The following is a 20,227-nucleotide window of genomic DNA, read 5'->3' as shown; positions in this document are numbered from 1 at the left end:
TCATCCTGATGTGACAATTATCTGTACTGAATGGTAGCTGTCCCCTTTAGATGGGCTTGTACATTCCGGGTCACAGTCCCACCTCCCTGCCACCATCATTGGCCTTACCTGACTGGTCTCTGCAGGGGCTCAGCCTCATCTTTGTCATCAGCCAAACCTAAACTGGATTTGCCAAGGTTCTGGGAAAAGGTGCAGTGCCCTGGGAGAGTTCAGCAGGAAGGGGACCAGTGAATTGTATGCTGCTGGGTTTAAGGGAGAAAGGGGACTCCTGGGAATGATTAATTTCACATCCACAGTGAAGTCCTCTTAGAAGGAGAGTAGTTGAGACCGTCGATTGTGCAACCAAACTACCTGGTCTTGCATACCGAATTGTCTGTGTGCCTCAGTTCCCTCATCTTTAAAGTGGGCATAATAAGCACAATACTCAAGGACTGAATGAGATAATAGTAAAGAATTTAGAACATGTGACTGCACATAGTAAGAACTCAATAGATCTTAGCTACTTACTGGGAAATTTAAAATTTGCCTGGAAGAGCGGAGGAGATTAATAACTGCCACTGTCTTTTCCCAGGTGGGAAACTTGGCCAGTGAGGGTTCAGTTCCCACCGAGATGGCAGATACTGGAACGTAATCTCTTTACAGTATTCCCTTCAGTTCTAACCTCAACTCCACCAAAGTACCCTTCTCCTGGATGATAGTTATCATTTATGTAGCGTTGATTATTGTGCCTGTTGCTGTACCTAGTGCATTTTCTCCTTTAGTCCTCATAGCAACCATGTAGATCAGGAAACACGCTCAGGTGAGGGAACATGAAAAGAGATTGTGCCTTGCCCCTAAACAGCTGAATTGGCAGTCAGGTTTTGAATGCAGTCTATCTTTAGTGCCTGACTCCAACCTATTCCTTGGGGTAGAACCCAAGACTGAGCCCTGAGCTTGGCTTTGCCCTCCTCCAAGCTTGTTGCAGAGGAAGAATGCACTTGGGTTGACAACAGGGTATCCCAGACGTTGCCCGTCTTCCCTCTAGAAGAGAAGGAAGATACAAATTATCCCAGGGCGCTGGTTTGGAAGTCTGGAGTGTAAGTTCAGTCCCAGCCCAGTGACTTGAGCCCCTTTAGGGTCTCAGTTTCTCGGGATGTTAAACGGGCAGGGCAGTTGGCAGTCAGGCGGTAGGGGCGCTCACGAGTTCCTCGGCATGCGGAACCTTTGATGCCGCAGCTCCGGGGAGAAGATGGCGCGGCCGGAGCAGCGGACCCGGAGGACCGAGGGGCGGGGCTGGCGGGCCTGGGCGGAGCGGGAGGCGGAGGCGCCGCGTAGGCCGGGGAGGCCGGGCCCGCCCGGCTGGGAGCTCAAGCCCCATGCGCCGCCGCCTCCCCCCACGATGTTCCCCTCCCGGAGGAAAACGTCGCAGCTACCCTGGGAGGACGGCAGGTGAGCGGCGGCGGCGGCCGGCACGGTCCCGGTCCTCCCGGATGCCTCTCTTTTTCCGGGCCGCCCCGCGGAATCTGGGAGCCCGAGGTCGTCGCGTCTCCGTCTCTGCGGTCTGAGGGTCTGTGGTTCTGTGGGTCACTGGCTCTCTCCGTATATCGGCGTCTATCTCGCTCTCAGTGGGTCTCTGTCTCTACCAGTCTTCGTCAGTCCGCAGGTCTCCGTCACCCGCGGGTCTGTATTTCTCCTCTGACTTCCCTTTGTGAGTTTCTGTCCTTCTCTTCGCAAGTCGCTGTCCCTCATTATGGGTCTCTCTGTGTTTCTCCACCGGCGTCTCTTTGTATGGGTCTCGGACTCCGTGACCTCTCTCAGTGGATCTCCCTTTCTGTCTGTCCGTGGTCTCTAAGGGTCTTTATTCCGTTTCTCAGGTCTCTGCCTCCCCATCCCATGTAGCCTCAGACCCTCCCCTCCCTTCCTCATGCTTGCTCTTCCTTGCTGGCTGCCCAGAAGAACACACCAGACAGAAGCTCTGTCTACTCTGCCTGGCTGGCCACTGCCTGGCACTTACTAGGCGCTCCTCACACATAACACTAGTTCATTTCCGGTGCAGCTGTACTTAAATGGGGCCTGATCCATGTGTTAGGTGTGGGCTTGGCCTAGACCTTAGCTAATGATGCTTCCCACTAAAGTAGAATTGGGGTGAGGGAACTATTTGGTTGCCAGCATTTGGGAGGACACTTCAGTCTTGAGATGTGCCCCCAAAACTCTTCTCACCTAGAACACATAGTAGGTCTCTACCCAGTGAATCACACCTCATTCCCTTTATGCCTCTTAAGTTTGCCAGGTGCCAAAACAGTCTGGAATATGATGGGCACAACTCTTCACCTTTGGGGTTTTTTTCAGAGTTGGTGTTAAAGTAAGAAGAAAGGAACATGATAGAAAGGAAACCTGAACTGTGGAATCAACCCTGGGCAAGAATCCTCTTTAATAGCCATGTGACCAGAAACGGGTCACTTAATCTTTCTGACTTCAGCTTTTCCATCCCTGAAGCAGGAGTCATAACTACTCTGCAAGGCCATATGAGGATTAAAGGAGATAATATACGTACAACCCTTGATGCTGTGCCTGGCACAGAGGCGGTAGCTTCCAGTCAGCTTTGCAGTTTGGAGGTGCTGTAACCAGAGCCATTGAGAAAAGAAAGGAAAAGTGATGGAGGAAAATTTCCATTTCCTGGTCCCTTTCCATAAACCTTTGGATCATAACTGTGTTCCCAGAAACAGTTGCTGATGTCAATTCTTGCTGTCGACACAGGGGTACAAAGATCAGTGCAACAGATGCAGGCTAATGCAGCAATTAAGAGTGCTGGCTCTGGGGCCAGCCTGTCTGGGTTCGAATCTCCCCTTTCCTAGCATTGGGCACAGATTGATGAAGGAGACAACCTCATCTGGTCTGCCCCTCAGAGCTGGGTGGCCTGGGCCTGGGAGCAACTGGGACTGCAGACCTGGAGTTTGCCACTAGGTGGCACCAGCAGGAACTGTTCTCAGTGGCCACTGTCTTGAGGAATTAGGACTCAACTCTAAATTCAGTTGCTCAGCCGTTTGGGCCCTTAGAGCGCAGGATATGAGTGCTCACGGGACATGCTCCTGGTAGGAAGGGAAAATTAGACCGAGGGGACAGCATGTGAAAGTGCATGGAATGTCCAATTCATGCCATACCCCTGGATAATGGTCACTGCTTCTTCCCCGAAGGTGGGATAGTTCCCCATGTCCATCTCCCCGGTCTCCACCCCGCCCCCAGAAAGAGCCCAGAGGGAGAATCTGTAGAGGGTCCAGCCTTCCCAGGCCACTGTCAGGATTGGGCTCTGCTCCTCCCCAGCGGAAACCCCCACCACAAGACAATGGGGGGTAAGTCAGAAGCTCCCTGTGACGGTGACCTATGCAGCCTCCCCTCTGCTGTGTGTGGGACTTGGGCCTGGCTTCAGGGCTGCTGGCTTCCAGGTTGGCAGTTGTACCGCTAGAGTCAGGAGTTGGTGTGGCTCTAGTGTGTGACTTAAAGCATGCCCTGACTGCTTGAACCCTTCCTGTAACTCACTTAGCACGTCCTCTGCTGTGTGACTTGTGTGCGGCCACAGATGGGAGTCTCATTACCTGTGGGGAAGACAAGCAGGGACACAGGCACTCTGAGTGCTCCAAAGAGGGAAGTATCAGATGCCACAGAAACACAAAAGGGGGCGTGTGCACGTGGGTGGGCAATGCTGGCCATGACATTGGAGCTGAGGGAAAGGGACAATGTTTGCCTTGACATTGGAGTTTGGCCCTGAAGGCTTTCAGGCAGATAAAATAGGAAGGGCATTTCAGGCAGAAGCAACAGGCTGTGTGGGGGCTGGAGCAGGAAGGAACATAGTGAGTGAGAAACACATGAGGGCCGGCCCGGTGGCTCAGGCGGTTAGAGCTCCATGCTCCTAACTCCGAAGGCTGCCGGTTCGATTCCCACATGGGCCAGTGGGCTCTCAACCACAAGGCTGCCAGTTCAATTCCTTGACTACCGCAAGGGATGGTGGGCAGCGCCCCCTGCAACTAAAAAAAAAAAAAAAAAAGAAGCACATGAGTGGTAGGGGGCAGCTGGAGATGGGGCCAGGTCACAGAGGGGTTTGACTATCAGGCCAAGGAATTTGGCTGTTATCTTATAAACAGAAGAGGATCATACATGAGATCAAAGGCGTCTGAACCAGGCAAGGAACAGATGAGACCTGAGATAAAAGAGAGACAATGAGTAAGGAAAGGTGAAGGGGTACTTAGGAGGTAGAATCTATAAGCCTGGGAGCTCACTGGTGACTCTTAGAGGTTATAAAGCAGATTGCTTGGCAGATTATTCGGGGTGGGGGGGGCTTCCCTTTTTTGGATTCCTCAGTTCCTCCTCCATTATCCTCAGGAACTTCCAGAGAAAGGGGCAAAGGAATCAGGTAAATTCCACCTGTTTCTTTGTTCTTTCGAACCCACAGGGCAGTCTCGCCCAGCACTATGCCAGGGTCTGCGAGATCCAGCTCTCTTCCTGTTTCTGAAATGAGCCTGGGTGTTGGCCCTAGCCCTCATCTTTCTTCCCCTCGTCCGTCTTTCATCTCTCGTCACATGGGCTGCCTGTTGGACTAAAGCTTTGAGACTTGTTCAGTGGCCTGCCACTGTCAGTTTGGGTCTTGCATTGGTTTGGGGACAGATTTGATCTTCCCAGAGTAAACATTGGGGACTGACACCAGCACCGGCCCCTGGTCTTGGGGAGATTTCTAGTGTGAGAAGCAGGACAAAGCCAGCGTTTCAGTTGGCAGTGAACCTGCAGGGGAGCAGATGTGGAAGGCAGTGGGTGGGATCTCTAAGGTGGGCTCCTACCATCAGCTCAGGACAGGAGCCACTGTCCTGGGGAAAGGTAAGTGCAAGAGACAAGGAGCCTCGTCACTGCCCTCATGGTCTGACCAGGACTCACTCGTAGAAAATAAGGGAGCATCATGGAGCCGGGGCAGCTCTGTGACCTGGGAGTGAGCAGAGGCTTCCCGAGGGGGTTGGGCTGGGCCGAGGACGGCAAGCAGGCCGCTGATGCACAGTAGCAGCATGAGCAAAACCATTAAAGTTGCTTCTGCACTCCTTGCCGATGCTCGGGGCGGACCCATCATGTGTGTCCTAGTTGTGGTGAAGCCGAAGGGCTCAGGCTCAGCCCGTCCTTCTGACCCGTTCCTGCTCTTGTCCCAGGTCCAGGTTGCTCCCTGGCAGCCTCCGCCGGAAATGCTCCGTCTTCCATCTCTTCGTTGCCTGTCTCTTACTGGGCTTCCTCTCCCTGCTCTGGCTGCAGCTCAGCTGCTCTGGTGACATGGCCCGGGCAGCTAGGGGGCAAGGGCAGGAGACCCCAGGCCCACCCCGGGCCTGCCCCCCAGAGCCACCTCCTGATCACTGGGAAGAAGACCCGTCGTGGGGCCCCCACCGCCTGGCGGTGCTGGTGCCCTTCCGCGAACGCTTCGAGGAGCTCCTGGTCTTTGTGCCCCACATGCACCGCTTCCTGAGCAGGAAGAAGATCCCGCACCACATCTATGTGCTCAACCAGGTGGATCATTTCAGGTAGGGCCCACCTGACCCAGCTCTCCCTCTCCGGGGCCCTCACCTTGCCCAGGCCTTTCAGGGCCTGCTCCCTTTCCTGGCAGCAGTCCACTGCCTGGTGGGCCTCAGGCCTGTGAAGGGTCACATGGGGCAGTGGCAGGAGGGTAGTAGGTGGTGGCAGGCATCTTTGGGAAGAGCTTGGGGCTGGGAAGGGCCCTAATCTGATTTCCATATTAAAAAGAGCCCCGTAGCTGCTGTATGTAGAATAGCTTATCCCATGACAAGGAGGAGCAGGGAGAGCTCAGGGTGCTGGCGGCTTGGCCTGCATGGTAGAAGGCATGGAGGCAGCGCAGACAGGGCTCGCGGGGGGGATTGGCTGTGGGGACCAGGGAAAGGGAGGGGCAAGGCCATGGCTTTAAAGTTGTTCACAGTCCGGCGTTATTCTGAAATCCTTACCCTTTCCAAAAACTGCTCCCCCCCCCACGATCACCATGGAAGCATCTCACACTCCACCCCCACCTTTCCCTCCAACACACTCCTGCTGGAGACAGACTCCAACAGTTCTTGGACCCCACCGGCCTGGTCGGTCGTCTGTGATGCTCACCTCCTGATCTACCTTGGATTCCATGGTCCATCATTAAAATCACTCCCGTGCGTACACCTCAACTCCCCTGCCCTTTCTGCTTGGCACAACTTCCACTTGATGAAACCTGACTGCTCGCTCCACCCCTGCTCCTGGGCAGCTGGATGTGGCTGGAGACAATGCGCCTTGGCCCAGGCAGCCCCTCAGCCCTGCCTGAAGCCTCCAATTCCTCCATCTGCTATTGTTCCCGTCTCCTCCCCCACCGTCCCCCCAGCTGATGACTTTGCTTCCTATTTGAGAAAACAGAACCAATTGGAAGAGAACTTGCCCAGGTCCCCACCCCCTGGACCACGTACCAGCTTCTGTGCAGGACTGCTTTGGATGCCTTGTCTCAGCTCTTCCACGGCCACCAGATCCCTTCCCCCCCCACCCCCCACATCACTGCAGCTGTGGGCCCGTTTCTCTCCTGCATGAGGGATTTTTTCTTCCCTCCTGGAGCATTTGCATCAGCTTACAACACAATGAAGTAGCTCCCATCTAAAAAGGAAAAGACCCCGGCTTGATCATACATTGCCCACAGCTATCATCTCATTTCTCTGCTCTCCTTTATAGAAAAACTTCCCCTTCTCCCCCTCGCTCTCTTAAACCTCTTCCACTCAGATATTTACCCTTATTGTGCCACAAAAACAGCTCTCACTGACATCACCCATGAGCCCACCTCGTTAACCAGCCTTCATCCTGTGGACCTCTTGTCAGCATTTGCCAAGTGGATTACTTTTTCCTTCCTCACACACCTCCATCTGACTTCTGGGGCGACACTCTCTAGGTCCCCTCCTCCTTCACTGGTCGCCCTCCTCACCTCCTCTATGGGTTCTGCCTCTGCCTCATCTCCTTGATCGCTCAGTCTCGGTGCTCCTTGGGGCTCAGTGCTGGTGTCCCCTTGCTGGCTACACTCACTTGCTGGGGGATCTTGTCCAGGCCCAGGGCATTAAGCCCTGTCTCTACCCTGGTGATTCCCAAGGCTGTGTTCCCAGCCCAGACCACATGTCCAGCCGCCGGAGCAGCCAGCCCTCCATTTGCTGGTATCAGAGGCATCTCGAGCGTAACATGATCAAAGTTCCTGATTTCCCACCCACCCCAAACCTGCTTCCCTGCCGCCTTCCCCATTTCAGGAAACGGCAATTCCATGCTGCCAGTTGCTCAGGTCAAAAAACCTTGGAGTCGTCCTCCACTCCTCTTCCTCCCTCACATAACACGTCCAGTCCATCAGCAGAATCCATCTAGAATCTGCCCACTTCTCACCGTCTCCACTGCCACCTCCCTGAGCTAAATCACCATCATCCCTTGCCTAAATTATTGTAATAGCCTCTTACTTCATCTTCCTGCTTCCATCTCGGCCTTCCAGTCTCTTCTCACCCCAACTAGAGTGATCCTTTTGCGCCCTAAGTCACAGCACGTTGTGCCTCTGCCCTGAGCCCTCTGGTGGCTCCCCATCTTATCCAGGGCCAAAGCCCAAGCCTGTCATGAGCCCATCACCTTCTTACCTCACCTCTACACACCCCTCTCTCACTCTGCCTTGCTACGTTGGTGTCTGTCCTGCCTCAGACCTTGGCAGGCGTGGAGCCCCGCTCCCAATTTCCTATGGCTCATTCCCTCAGGCCTTCACGTTTCTGGCCCTCCCTGGCCACCTGTCTAAAAGAACAGCTGCCTCTGCCCCAGCGTGCGTGGTCCTCACCCTGCTTTACTTTTCTCCACAGCACTTAGCATTATCTGCCTTGTTACGTATTCACTTATTTGTTTATTTTTGTCTCCTCTTATTAGAGTATCAGCTCCTTGAGGGCAGGGCTTTGGTTTCTCACTGCTGCATCTCCTGTGCTCTGAACAGTTTCTGGGACATAGTAGGTGCTCAGTAAACATTTGTGCAATGAGTGGAGGGGCAGACGTGCATCTGGGAAGCTTCATAGTGACTAGTGTCAGCCTGGAGGGCAGCGTGGGCACTGGGGTGGGTGCTGTGGGGGACAGGCTCTCATGCAGAGTTTGGGGGAGAGCCAGCTCGCTGCCCTCCCCTGCCCAGCTTCGGCCACCCTTCGCAGGTTCAACCGGGCAGCACTCATCAACGTGGGCTTCCTGGAGAGTGGCAACAGCACGGACTACATCGCCATGCACGACGTGGACCTGCTCCCTCTCAACGAGGAGCTGGACTATGGCTTTCCCGAGGCAGGGCCCTTCCACGTGGCCTCGCCCGAGCTCCACCCGCTCTACCACTACAAGACCTACGTCGGTGGCATCCTGCTGCTTTCCAAGCAGCACTACCAGCTGGTGAGGCCCAGCCAGCCTGCTCTGCCATGCCAGGGAGTGCCCGCCTGGGTTGGGGGCACTGGCAGGAGGCATAGCAGTTCTGGGGCCCAGCAGGGGAACCCAGGAACATCCAGAGATAGGAGAGAGGAGCGGGAATGAGCAGGTCAGTTAGGGAGCATTCAGCCATAGTAACAGAAACTCAGATACAATTGATTTCAGAAAAGTGGGGAACAGTGGGTCTCAAAATGGAAATGTCTGGGTGGGGCGAGAGGAGGGTCTGGCTTCCGGTGTGCCTTGCCCAGCCTCTCGGACAGTGTCAGAAAGGCACCGTTTCTCTTTCCGTTTCTCATTTCTGCCTTCTCTAGGCTGGATTTCTTTCCAGACATTCGGGGTGAAAGGTGGTTGCCATGGCTGCAGTCTGCATCTGTCTAGGCCCAAGTCCAGTGGAAGGGGGAGCTCCTTCCCCAGCAGCCAGCGGGAGTCCCCGGGCTGCACCACACTGGCCCATGACTGGCCTAACTTGGTCCTGGGCCCATCCCTGAGTCTGTCTGTGGCTGGGGGCAGAGTGGCAAGAACCAAGTGGCTTCCACCTGGTCGGCTGAAGGCAGCTTTAGTAAATGAAGCCCTGAGTCTGATGGCAAAAATCAGTGTCTGCCGTAGAGCCCAACTGTCCCTCTCCCACACGGAGGAAGAGACCAGGGCAGAGCCACCTCAGGAGAAATAGGAAGGCAGAAATCCAGCAGGAGCTGGCATTTCTGCCCACCACCATCTCTCCAGAGAGGTCCCTTCCTACTGATCAGATGTTTTTGTGAAACTAATCATCTCACACAAGTTCAAGGCCCCATAAGACCAAGCAAACGGACGGGGGTGCACTGACTATCCCCCCAGTACTGCAGAGGTTGTGGGAACTGTAAGCATCTGGGTGTGTCTGTCCCAAGCTGCCAGGAAAGGGGGCCCAGCCCAGCTTGGGCTGGGTACTCCGAGTGGCAGGAGGCCAGAGAACGCCCTGGGAGGATGGGGCAAGTGATGCTGCCTGTCTCTGTTAGTGCAACGGGATGTCCAACCGCTTCTGGGGCTGGGGCCGTGAGGACGATGAGTTCTACCGGCGCATCAGAGGAGCTGGCCTCCAGGTAACCCTCCACGCCCCACCTCCTTGACCATCAGGGCCTCCCCGAGGTTCCCTTCTCTGCTCTCAGATGAAGTTCCTGGGACTTGGCACCCTGATCCTAGCCCTGCCCCCAACCAGCAGACCTTTTCTGCAGAATGGGAATGTAGGCGGCCGCCTGTGGCCTGTGGCGGGACTGACTAGTGAGGGCCAGGACTCCAGGAGGGGTGGCCTGACCCAACTTGCTTTGGCCTCCTTAGCTATTCCGCCCCTCAGGAATCACAACTGGATACAAGACATTTCACCACTTGCATGACCCAGCCTGGCGGAAGAGGGACCAGAAGCGCATCGCAGCGCAAAAACAGGTACTGGCTGGTCCCCTGATGTGGGACAGATAGGCCCAAGCATTTCTCCAAGTTCTTGGGTCTAAATGGTCCCATCCTCCCCTGCTTGGCCCAGCTCAGTTGATGGCATTCTGCTTGGGCACTCTGCCTGCTTTGTGGCTGCCATGGGTACCTGGGCACTGGGTTGGCTGACCCTCACGCAGGCTGGGTGAGGGGGGCTCAGCTGAAGGTGCCAGAATCCTAGACAGACCTTAGACCCAGGAGTCCCCATCCCTCAAACAGCCTCTTCTCTAGGAGCCATACTAGTCAACTGAAAAATCCCTGCTCTCCTGCTTAGGGGGGTACGGGGGGGTGCAGCCATGGACGAGAACCTTCACGAAACTGAGCTTCCCTCCTCTCTTCAGTGGGGTCACACAGGAACTCTGATGACAAGATCATGGTGCATCAGTGGGCAGCTGGCACCCACAAAGCCCTGAGCATATGCTCTCTCCCCCTTTCCTTCCCAGGAACAATTCAAGGTGGACCGGGAAGGAGGCCTGAGCACCGTGAAGTACCATGTGGATTCCCGCACAGCCCTGTCTGTGGGAGGGGCCCCCTGCACTGTTCTCAACATCATGTTGGACTGTGACAAGGCTGCCACCCCCTGGTGCACATTTGGCTGAGTTGGCTGGACAGTAAGGAAGCCTGTACCTACTCAGGCCCTGGACAAAGCCTCAGGCCCGCGCCCAGCTCCTATAGGATGTGGAGTGGCCTGAAGCAGCAGACGGCAAGCTGCACGTTTGTAGCAGCCTGGCCCCCGGAGGCAGGCTTGAGTGAGGACAGGACACAGGGTACCTGGGATGCTGCTAGCGATAAACAGTGACAGAGAAAGGCTGGGATGTGGCTCCCGACTGGGCCTGTCCACCCTCCTGTTTGCCCTGCTCTGCCGTCCTTTGCGTACCGAGACCTGCGGGCTTTCATCCCTTCCGCCAACTGCCTCATGCAGAGATGCAGCTCGGAGGCCAGGCTGCTGACCTGGATGCCAGGGTGACTGGGAGGTTTTCACTGCAGAAACCAGAGTGCAAGCCCCACAGCGAGGGAACAGCTGAGCAGCTCTGGCTGGTTGTCACTGGCACGTATGTGGGCCTGATGTTGCCGGGTCTTCTCGTTTTTCAAAAGAAACTAGACTCCTGGATTCTTAAGTGAAATTACTTAATTATTAAATGATAGCAGCTAATTGAAACTTTAAAAAAGTGTGGCAGTCCAAACAAAATATGTTGACCACCGGTCTGCCACCTGTGGCTGAGGGGAAGGGGATGGGGCACAAGATGGCAGCTCTTAGTTATAAGCTGCCAGGGAGTTGGGGCAGAGCTGGGGACGACAAGGGCCTGGGAAGCTCAGGTGGGGGAGCAGCCAAAGGCCCAGGCTCCTGCACCTCCTGCCGCCGCCCAGCCTTCATGGCCCTCTGGGCAGTCTGACCACTGCCAGGCTCTGGTGGGCTCCGACTCTGGGAGGGGCTTCCTCCTTCCTCACTGGGATGGACAGACACAGATCCACAGGACTGGACTTAGGGCAGGCAGGATGCTTCGGCCATGACTCGGTTCTGGCCTAAGGGAAGGAGGGAGGACCATGTTTCCGAGGCGGGAGGAAGATGAGAAGTAGGCAGATTCTTCTCTGAGGGGAGGTTGCCTGTGATCCCCCAATGCCAAGGGGAGGCAAAGGAGGGGAGCCCAGGAGACTGTGGGATTGGGATGTGAGCTTGGAGGGAAGCCCAGGGCCAATGAGAGTGAGAGGCCAGGGGCCTGTAAGGTAGAGCACTTCTTCAAGGCGTTCAACTGCCAAAGATTTGGGGCAGAAGTCAGGAGACTAAGGACCAGTTAAGACTGGTTTGTTTAACAATAAATAGGACACCTGAAATGCTGGAGGAAGTGATTGAGGTCCCGGAGTTCAGAAGGGTGGATTCAATAGCTCTGCTCCAAAAAGACTCTTCCTCTGAGGGTGTTCTCAGGGCTGCTGTGTGCAGTGTGGGGGTTGTGCACTGCGCAACCTAAGCATAAGCCAAGAGATTTAAGCAAAGATGAGTGAAGTGAAGGCTCAGGCTCCATGTAACTGTGCGGATGTATAACAGAGGGTCCTTGCGATCCTAAATTGATTTTGCCCAGTGATTCAGCTTCACTCACCACAGTGAGGGGCAAACAGACAAGGGTGGTGGATGGGACTTTCTCAACTTGAGGCTCAGGAGAGGGGAATGCCATACTTTCTGGGTGCCAGTCTGCTGGACAACCCTGACTGGACATTGAAGCCACCAGCTCTGTACTCCCCTGTCTCGTAGCAAGACCTAAAAACATAGGGAGCTGCTTCCTCTCCACCTGCACTGGGGAGTGGAACAACAGAGGAAAAGCAGGATCAGCTGACTCCGCTTGGGATGGGACACAACTCCAACCCCAAGCCCCACACTCCCCCGTGGCCACTGCCACCACCTCCATCACTGAGGCGCCTGTAGGCACCCCAGGCTGGGCCTGATGCAGCCTCCCTCACTCCCCAGCCCGGGCCTCCACTGGGCCACTGCAGGAGCGTGGGAGAGGGCTGGGCCGTGGTTGGCAAGGGGAAGAAGCAGGTGGCTTGGCTGCTCCCTCAGCGCCCTGGTTGCCTACTCATCCGAGTGGAACATCCCTGCCCCGCTGGCCAGGGCATGGATGCACTGGAACCCGGCTGAACCAGCACTACTGAGCATTCTTCACTTAGGCCTGTCTACCTCAGAGCTGCTCCGATTTTTTAACCTGTCTTATAGCTGAAGACAGTGAAGCACAGAGATAAGGAGCTTGCCCAAGGTCAGAGAGCTGATACCGGGGGAGCTTCAGAGCCAGAGTGCTTCACCCCTGGCCGGTATCACACGCCTGTGCACACATGTTCCTTCATACCTTCCCCTCCTCTCCCTAGCTGGCGATGGGGAGGGCCCACCAACGTGGTCTGAGGTCTCTCCCACCTTGCGATGAGACACAAATGTCTGCCCCATGCCTCTTCCTGGAGTAAGATGGGGATTTGGCTGCTGGAGAGGTCCCTTGGGGCATCAGTGGGACCAAGAGCATGGCACTGCCTGAGGAATGTACCAGGTGCTTTGGGAGGGTTTCCCTGAGGAGGTGGGGTCTTGCTGGCAGGCAGTTTGCTGTCATCAGGATGGGAAGGTTCCAGAGAAATCAGCACGTGCAGGCACAGAGACCAGAGCACGTTATGCTCAGGGCGTCTGCGGCCCCCAGCGTGCTGCAGGGGTGCGGGGGACGGGCAGCACAAGGAAGCTTAGAGTGACCACGAGGCTCTGTGAACGCCACACTGAGCGACCTGGACTTTATTCTCTGGGTGCAGGGTTTTCGAGCAGGGAGAGACATACAGTTAGGTCTGTGTTACAGAAAGATCCATGAGGGGAGGATCCAGGCGGACTGTGGGGGAGAGTCAGGGGAAGGGAGAGAGCCCAGGCCAAACGAGATGAAGCCAGAACGAGGCAGTGAAGGCCGGGGAAGGGGCAGGGTCTGCTGGGCCCCTGGGATGTGCAGCAGCCAGGGTCAGTGGCACACCCCTGGGCCTTCCTTCTCAGAGGATCTACTTCCCTACACACTTTCCCAAAAGGACAAATGGATCTACACAGCCGTTTGGCCATCTCAGCCCTCATGCCTTGAGAGCATTTTTTTAAAAAAACAAAAACAAAGGAAAAGCAACTTCCAGTTTTAGCTTCAACATGTAAAGGGTTTAGAAGTCATCATGCCCATCCTTAAAAGAAAAAAATCTCCAACTGAAAAGCAACCACTTTTCTTAGCCCCATCAGAGAACTGAGGTTGCAGCACAAACCACCAAATGTGGAGAGCCAGGCACACACGGCCACAGCAGGATAAGCTGGCCTGGAGCAGACACTGCTGCAGTCACGCTGGGAGGAATACGTGAGCGGTTATTGTGACAAATTGATGCTGCACTTACTTGCTGTACTATCGTACTCAAATCTCAACCTCCCTTCATTTTGGCCAGAGTTGTTGGAGAATCAAAAAAACACACTAAAAGGTAAGTAGGAAAAAAGAAGCAGAATGAAATCTAAATTTCTGTAGTTTAGTGTCTTAGTCCATTTAAGCTGTTATAACAAAAACACCATAAATTAGGTGCTTAACCAACAAATATTTATTTCTCACAGTTCTGGAGGTTGGAAAGTTCAAGATCAAGGTGCTGGCAGATTCTGTGTCTGGTGAGGGCCCACTTCCTGATTCATAGACAGCCTCTTCTGGCTATGTCCTCACATGACAAAAGGGAGCTTTCTGGAGCCCCTTTGAAAGGGCACTAATCCCATTCATGAGTGCCCCCCCCTCGTGACCTAATCAATTCCCAAAGGCCCCACCTCCTAATACATCACCTAGGGGGTTTGGTCTCAACAGCGAATTTGCGGTGAACACAAACGTTCAGTCTATAGCATTTAGTTACTAGTACCAGTGTCAATTCCTTAGTTTTAACAAATGCACCATGGTTATGTAAGATGTTAACTATAGCGGAAGCTGGGCAAAGGCTATACAGGAACTTTCTGTAATATCTTTACAGTTTTCCTATAGCTCTCCAATATTCCCAAAGGTAATTGTTTTAAAGATACATGTGAGCAACATAGCAATTGCTCAGGAAATGATAGAATGTTGCCCTCCCCTTCAGGCTGACAGAGTTGAGAATTCCCTCTGCTACCACGTCTGTGTGAGCCGTGCCCCTCACCCCAAGTATGTTTTGGTTGTGGACTCCCAGGCTGTGCTATTGGACTAGCAGGAAGGATTGTTTTATTTAATGGGAAGGGTAACTGTTTTGTTAGTGCAGCACTGAGTGTTTCCTTCCCATAGGAAGGGAGGAAGATGATGTTGGTCCTTGATGACCATCCCCAGTGTCCCCTCCATCATAGAGGCCTCCCGTTCTCACTCACGCATGTATACATCACCTTGTTTTACTGCTCACACGTGCACGTGCACACATACACACACCCCCTTTCACTGCTCACACAGCTGTTACCATTAACTAAAATCTTATTTTCTCTCTTGTGCCCCACCCCACTAGAACATCACCCACCCTCCCGCCCGCCCTGAGCTCAGGGTCTGGTGTCGTGTTCACTGCTGTGTCCTCAGCGCCTAGCATGTGCCAACTGCCTCCTAGGCACCAGTTTTAACGGAACTGAACTGAAATTCCCAGGCCACCACCGCTACTGTTGCCCCGGCTTCCTCTGCCCTGAGGCTAATGTTTCGCATTCCTGTTGGGCCCTGAAGACCCGGCACCCCCACACCTGGACTCTGTCTTCTTTGTTCACTTGCAGTTCCCATCTTGTTTACCTGTCTGCCAGCCTTAATCCTGCTTCGTTTAAGCTCATTTGCACCAATTTCCTTTTTAAGAACAACCAACGCACCCCCTGAAGAGCGACACATGTTGTGGGCCCTTTGTCCCTTTTCCCAGTGAGCACAGAGCAGCATAGAGAAGGCGCTCTGCAGTTCCCTCCCCTTTGGGAACTCGCTGGTGCACAGCCCAGGTCACAGGCCCAACGTCAGGGATTTCCGGAAAGCCCTTCGCCAGGCCAGGAGGAAGCTGGAAGACTCAGAGGCTCGGTGGACATGAGGTCAGTGGCACACACTGTGAAAAGTCTGAATTCTAAGGGATGGGAAGTCCAAAGTGCTTTGGGGGCTGACCTGCCTCCTCAGGTGACTTTTCCTCCCTCACAGTTATGAGCTCAGACCCCCCCTATGTCCTCATCACAAGGACTTTCAACCTCAGACAGTCCTGGGGCCACAAGCCAGGAGTGGATCTGTTCTGCTCCCTGGAAATGGACGCGAGAAGGAGGTTCAGGAGCAGTGTCCTCACCCCAGGGAGTGTTCGTCTTGCCCTTGCAGCTGGCCACACAGGCCGTAAGGAGACGTGTGGCCCAACCAGCACTGCCCTTTCTGTGGACTGGCCTAGAATCCCAGCCCAGGATGGGAAAACACAGACTTCCTAACAGAGCGTCACACTCACCTCTCACTTCCTGCTGTGGCAGAAGACTCATTAACACATCATTAAATCATTTTGCTTTTTATAGGAATGAAGCCAAGGAAGGAAGTGGGGAAGGCAGAAAGCAAAGTGTCAGTGAGACTTATCCGGAAGAAGAGAAATCCCGGGGTTGGGTCAGCCAGGGTAGTGGAACTGGAACTTTGGTCTCAGCCAGATGAGGTACGAATCCTGCCTCCACCATTAGTCACTACGACCTCAGGCAAGTCACTACACCTCTCTGCACTTCTGTTTCCACATCTCTAAAGTAGACATTTTAATACCTTGGTGGCTGCTGAGAATAAATGAGATAATGTACGGATCTGGGAGTGTATGGTATCTGACATGACGGATACCCACCAAATAGGAGCTTGAATTCCCACCACCAGTCTTCAATGAATGAGCTCATATTTACCTTCTTTCAGAGAGTCACATGACCTCATTATGTCAACCATTCTCACCTAAAAGTGCACTGGGGCTTGCTGAGGACTTAGAGGGCCTCCCAGAAAGATGCAGGCCATTTCCACAAGTACACATGAGGGACTGGCCTCAGACCTTGAGTTCACAGACATGAAACTAATTGCTATTAGCTAAATTGTGCTCCCTCTAATATTTTTAGTGGCCTAGATTAAAAAACAACAAACACAATCCACCTACGACAACAGAGAAAGAAATGCACATTTGCTGGGCCCTGAAGGCCCCCAGAGAACGGCACTATGTTCCAACACTTCGATGTTTCAGGATCTGGCTCCTCCTACTTAGTCCCTTTCTTTCAGCTGCTTTCTGCGGGCAAAGGAAAATTGATGACAAACTTTGAATGAAAGCAAAATATAATTTTAAATTAAATAATACATTAAGAAAATGAGCTATGTCTGAGGAGAACAAATTCAGTTATGACCTGGATTTTATGGGTTCACCAGCTAGTAGTTCTCAACCCTGGCCACCCGTTAGCATCACCCATGGAATATTAAAACTGATTGTGCCTGCTTTTCCCTCCAGAGGTTCTGAGTTGGTCCGGAATAATGTCTGGGCCCCTGGGATTTACAAGCTCCCAAGAAGTCCACTGGGCGGCCACGGTTGAGAACCCCAGTTCTAGCATATCCTTGGCCTTGTTTCTTTGGCCCAGGAACCAATTTACAAAGGACTGCAGTAGTTGGGACGGGGTGGGAGGGTGGGTGGATGAGTTTCCTCCTCTATGGAAACAGAGTGCATTTCAGAGGACATGTGGTTAGTCGAGTGTGTAAGGGCTGGTCTTTACCCAGGCCTGTGAGTGACCAAGTTCAGTTAAAGCTGGGAACGTCACGACTTCACACGTAAAAAACCTAAACAGCAAAGGCAAGACTGGTGGCAATTGTGGGGGGCCCTGCCATCACATAATAGCTTTTGTGCCCTGCTGTCCATCCAGAGGGTGTCCTGGAGAAAGAGCGTTTGGGGAGAAAGGGAACAGGTAGGAGGGTGCTGGGCGGCCTGCTCTGCTGGACTGCCTGCCACCCTGGATGTCAGCAAAGCTCCAGCCCTGGGCTCCCCTCACCCTTGGACACTTTAGGGTCCTTTTGTGGGGGTGGGGTTTCTCCCCTCCCTAGGTCTGCGTGTTCCATGGGAGTTGGCAGGGCAAGGGAGGGAGGGAAGGTTGGGTTGGACTTTGAGAGCCAAGCTGTCTGGCAGAGGTCATTAGGGTGTCGGTTTAAACCTTGGAATATCACTCGGCAGAGGTGAAGTTGGAAATCCAAGGAAGTCTTATTCTCTGGTGTCCCAGTATCTCTTTCAGAATCCACTATGACCAATGATGCTGATTGGTTAAAGAAACGAAGAAAATTTCAAGGCAGAAATCAGTGGATTGGACTAGAATAAAGATCTCACAAAAGTTCAGGAAATGATCAATGGTCAGATATGGTAAAAGGCACAAGGAGCTAAATAAAGATTTTGGTTGAAAGGGACCACAGAGACAGGCTGATTTGCTTTCAGTTACTCTTCTCTATAGTGACAAGAAGAAAAGTGGGCGGAAACAGCTGCCACTTACAGAAATCAAAGAAGGTAGATAGAAAGGCCTTCCCAAAAGACCTCTGGTAATCTCCCAACTGCGATGGTTTATCAGAGGCACTGCTTCCCTGGTGCTGAGCACGAGTGGGCAAGGGGCCAACTGACTGCTGGCAAACACAGAAACAGAGAGAACACATTTTGGCCCCGTGGCCAGGCTTATCTCTCAACTGTAATATTAAAAAAAGAGAGAGAGGAAAGAAATTTTCATCATAGTTTTTATTTCTTTTCTACTTCCTGTGGAAGTTTCTATTGAGGTTATCAACCATTCTGGGGGAAATGATTATGGACAGAATGATCACTACTACTGAAAGCTAATTCTTACTTTAAAAAAAAAGTGACAAAATGCTTCTATTGCTTAGAACATCTCAAATGTTCTGAACTAAATTCTTAACAGTTATGCCAGCATGCTCTCATAGAAATATCATATGAGCCACTTACGTAACTTTTAAAAATTTAGTAGCCACATCAATATATATATATACAGGCACAGTTGAAGTTCATTTTAATAATATATTTTACTTACCCCAATATATCCAAAATATAACATCTTAATATATAATCAATATAAACATTTCATTAATGCAATATTAGAAATAACGCACGCCCAGCACATGCACCACACTGTAATGTGTAACAAGACGCAATGTTAAGGTGAAATGTAGTCCTGCCAAGACAATAATGTCGTGCTTAACAGAAAGAAATATTTTCCACTGCTTCAGTTTTTAAATTAAAAAAGTCAGTCCTTCAGTCCCACGAGCCACATTCCAAGGCTCAGTGGCCACCCGCAGGTGGTGGCTGCCCTATGGGACAGTGCAGGTCTACACTAAGACCCGGACTCCATTGTCTTGTTCGTGGGCTTAGTATCATCGTCAGCAGCAGCATCACCAGGGCTTACCGAGCATGCGAGTGCCAGGCATTGTGCAAGGGTCCTTTGTGCAGGATGAAATTCTCTGGAATTAGACTCACTGGATTCATGCACTGGCCGTTCTATGTGCTGGCTGTGTAAGCCGGCACGAGCAGCCTCGATTTCCTCACCTGTGAGATGGGGACAGTAATGGCAGCTGCCCCGCAGGGTTCTTGTGAGGAAGATAGGCAGTGCTGGGCCTGGAGTAAGCTCCTGATAAGTGGTAAATGCTGGCAGCACTGACTCGTACCCTTGCTTGGGGGACCCACCCTCTCTCAAGGGTCTTACCTCTTCCAGGAAGTGTGTGTCCTGACGCACCAGAACAGCCCTACCTGTGACTTCTCAAATTCAGTGACCTGAGTGTAGGTTAGCACAGGGCACAAACCACAGTTGGACAGGTGGTTTGCATGTCCTTTTTCATCTGATCTCCTTTTTCATTCAGCTCCCATCTGATCTCAACCTTCCTGTTACAAAGTCACTAGCCTTGGGCTGAATCTCAGTGCCTAGCAGTGGCTAGGCATAAAACAAGTGTCTCCCTCAAATTTCAGTCCTATGAGACATTTTTTGGTTTTTTCATTTATTTATTTATTTATTTATTTATTTATTTATTTATTTATTCATTCATTCATTCATTGGTTTCAGGTGTACCAAACAATGTAATAGTTAGACATTTATACACCTCACAAAGCGACAATCCCCCTCCCCCAATCTGCTACCCCTCTGCCATCGCGCACAGCCATTATGTCTCCACTGCTATGAGACATTATTAGAAAGGCGATGCTGTGGTATAGTAGAAAGGAAGTACGGTGGCCTGTGTCTGAATCCTGGACAGGCAGGTTACTTTGGATCTCTGAGCCTGTTTTCTCATCTGTGAATTGAGGCTAATAGCATGTACCTGGCAGTGTTGCTTTGAGGTTAAATGGGAGAGTGTATTTAAGAAAGCCTCTGACACACTGGGGGGCCCCCTGTTCAATAGTCAACAACCGTGGGTGAATCTATATAATTAGATATTTTATGTTGGGGTGCTTTTGAAGTCTCTAAGATGGCGACCTCATGTGCATAAAGGCCAGACCCTCCCATAATCTATAGCCTATTCACTTTGACCTTGATTCAAGGAACGTTTTTTATAAACTTTATGATTACCACAAGCTTCAGCTTGGTTAAAAACAGTGAGGAAGATGAAAACCTTCCTGCTGTGTTTTCTGTCAGATAACTATTTACCTGTGGTACACTGGAAAGAGAATAGGGTTTGAAGTCAGAAAGACCTGGGTTTCAATCTGCCTCACCCACTGACTAGTGTGTGACCTTGGGCAAGTTACTGAACCCCTCTGAGCCCGAGTTTCTCCTATCAAAAACTGGGCTAATATGCATCTGACAGAATTGTTACGAGGTTCACAGGAAATTGGAATACCTTATTTTGTTCCCTACAGATATTGTCAAGCT

At 52.5% G+C, this 20,227-nt stretch overlaps 1 protein-coding gene across 3 annotated transcripts; it reads left to right on the top strand.

Moving 5' to 3' along the window:
* The first annotated feature begins 1,269 nt into the window (after positions 1–1,269).
* Positions 1,270–11,053, top strand: B4GALT7 (beta-1,4-galactosyltransferase 7). 3 transcript variants are annotated; one of them, XM_074313389.2, is made up of 6 exons: positions 1,270–1,428; positions 5,166–5,528; positions 8,184–8,409; positions 9,435–9,518; positions 9,770–9,858; positions 10,344–11,053. In XM_074313389.2, the coding sequence occupies exons 1-6, from the start codon at positions 1,379–1,381 to the stop codon at positions 10,375–10,377; spliced, it is 846 nt and encodes a 281-aa protein (XP_074169490.1). In that variant the 5' UTR covers positions 1,270–1,378; the 3' UTR covers positions 10,378–11,053. The 3 variants fall into 3 exon arrangements, with proteins under 3 accessions (XP_074169490.1, XP_019566605.2, XP_019566606.2); XM_019711046.3 differs by having other exon boundaries at positions 9,754–9,858; XM_019711047.3 differs by having other exon boundaries at positions 1,413–1,546; positions 9,754–9,858; positions 10,344–10,643.
* Positions 11,054–20,227: the final 9,174 nt, after the last annotated feature.

The sequence above is a fragment of the Rhinolophus sinicus genome, chromosome 5 (assembly GCF_057876585.1).
Source record: "Rhinolophus sinicus isolate RSI-liver-muscle chromosome 5, RSI-T2T, whole genome shotgun sequence".
NCBI classification, from domain to species: Eukaryota; Metazoa; Chordata; class Mammalia; order Chiroptera; family Rhinolophidae; genus Rhinolophus; species Rhinolophus sinicus.
The sequence above is the reverse complement of the archived record's forward strand: the minus strand, read 5'-3'. Positions and strand labels throughout refer to the sequence as shown.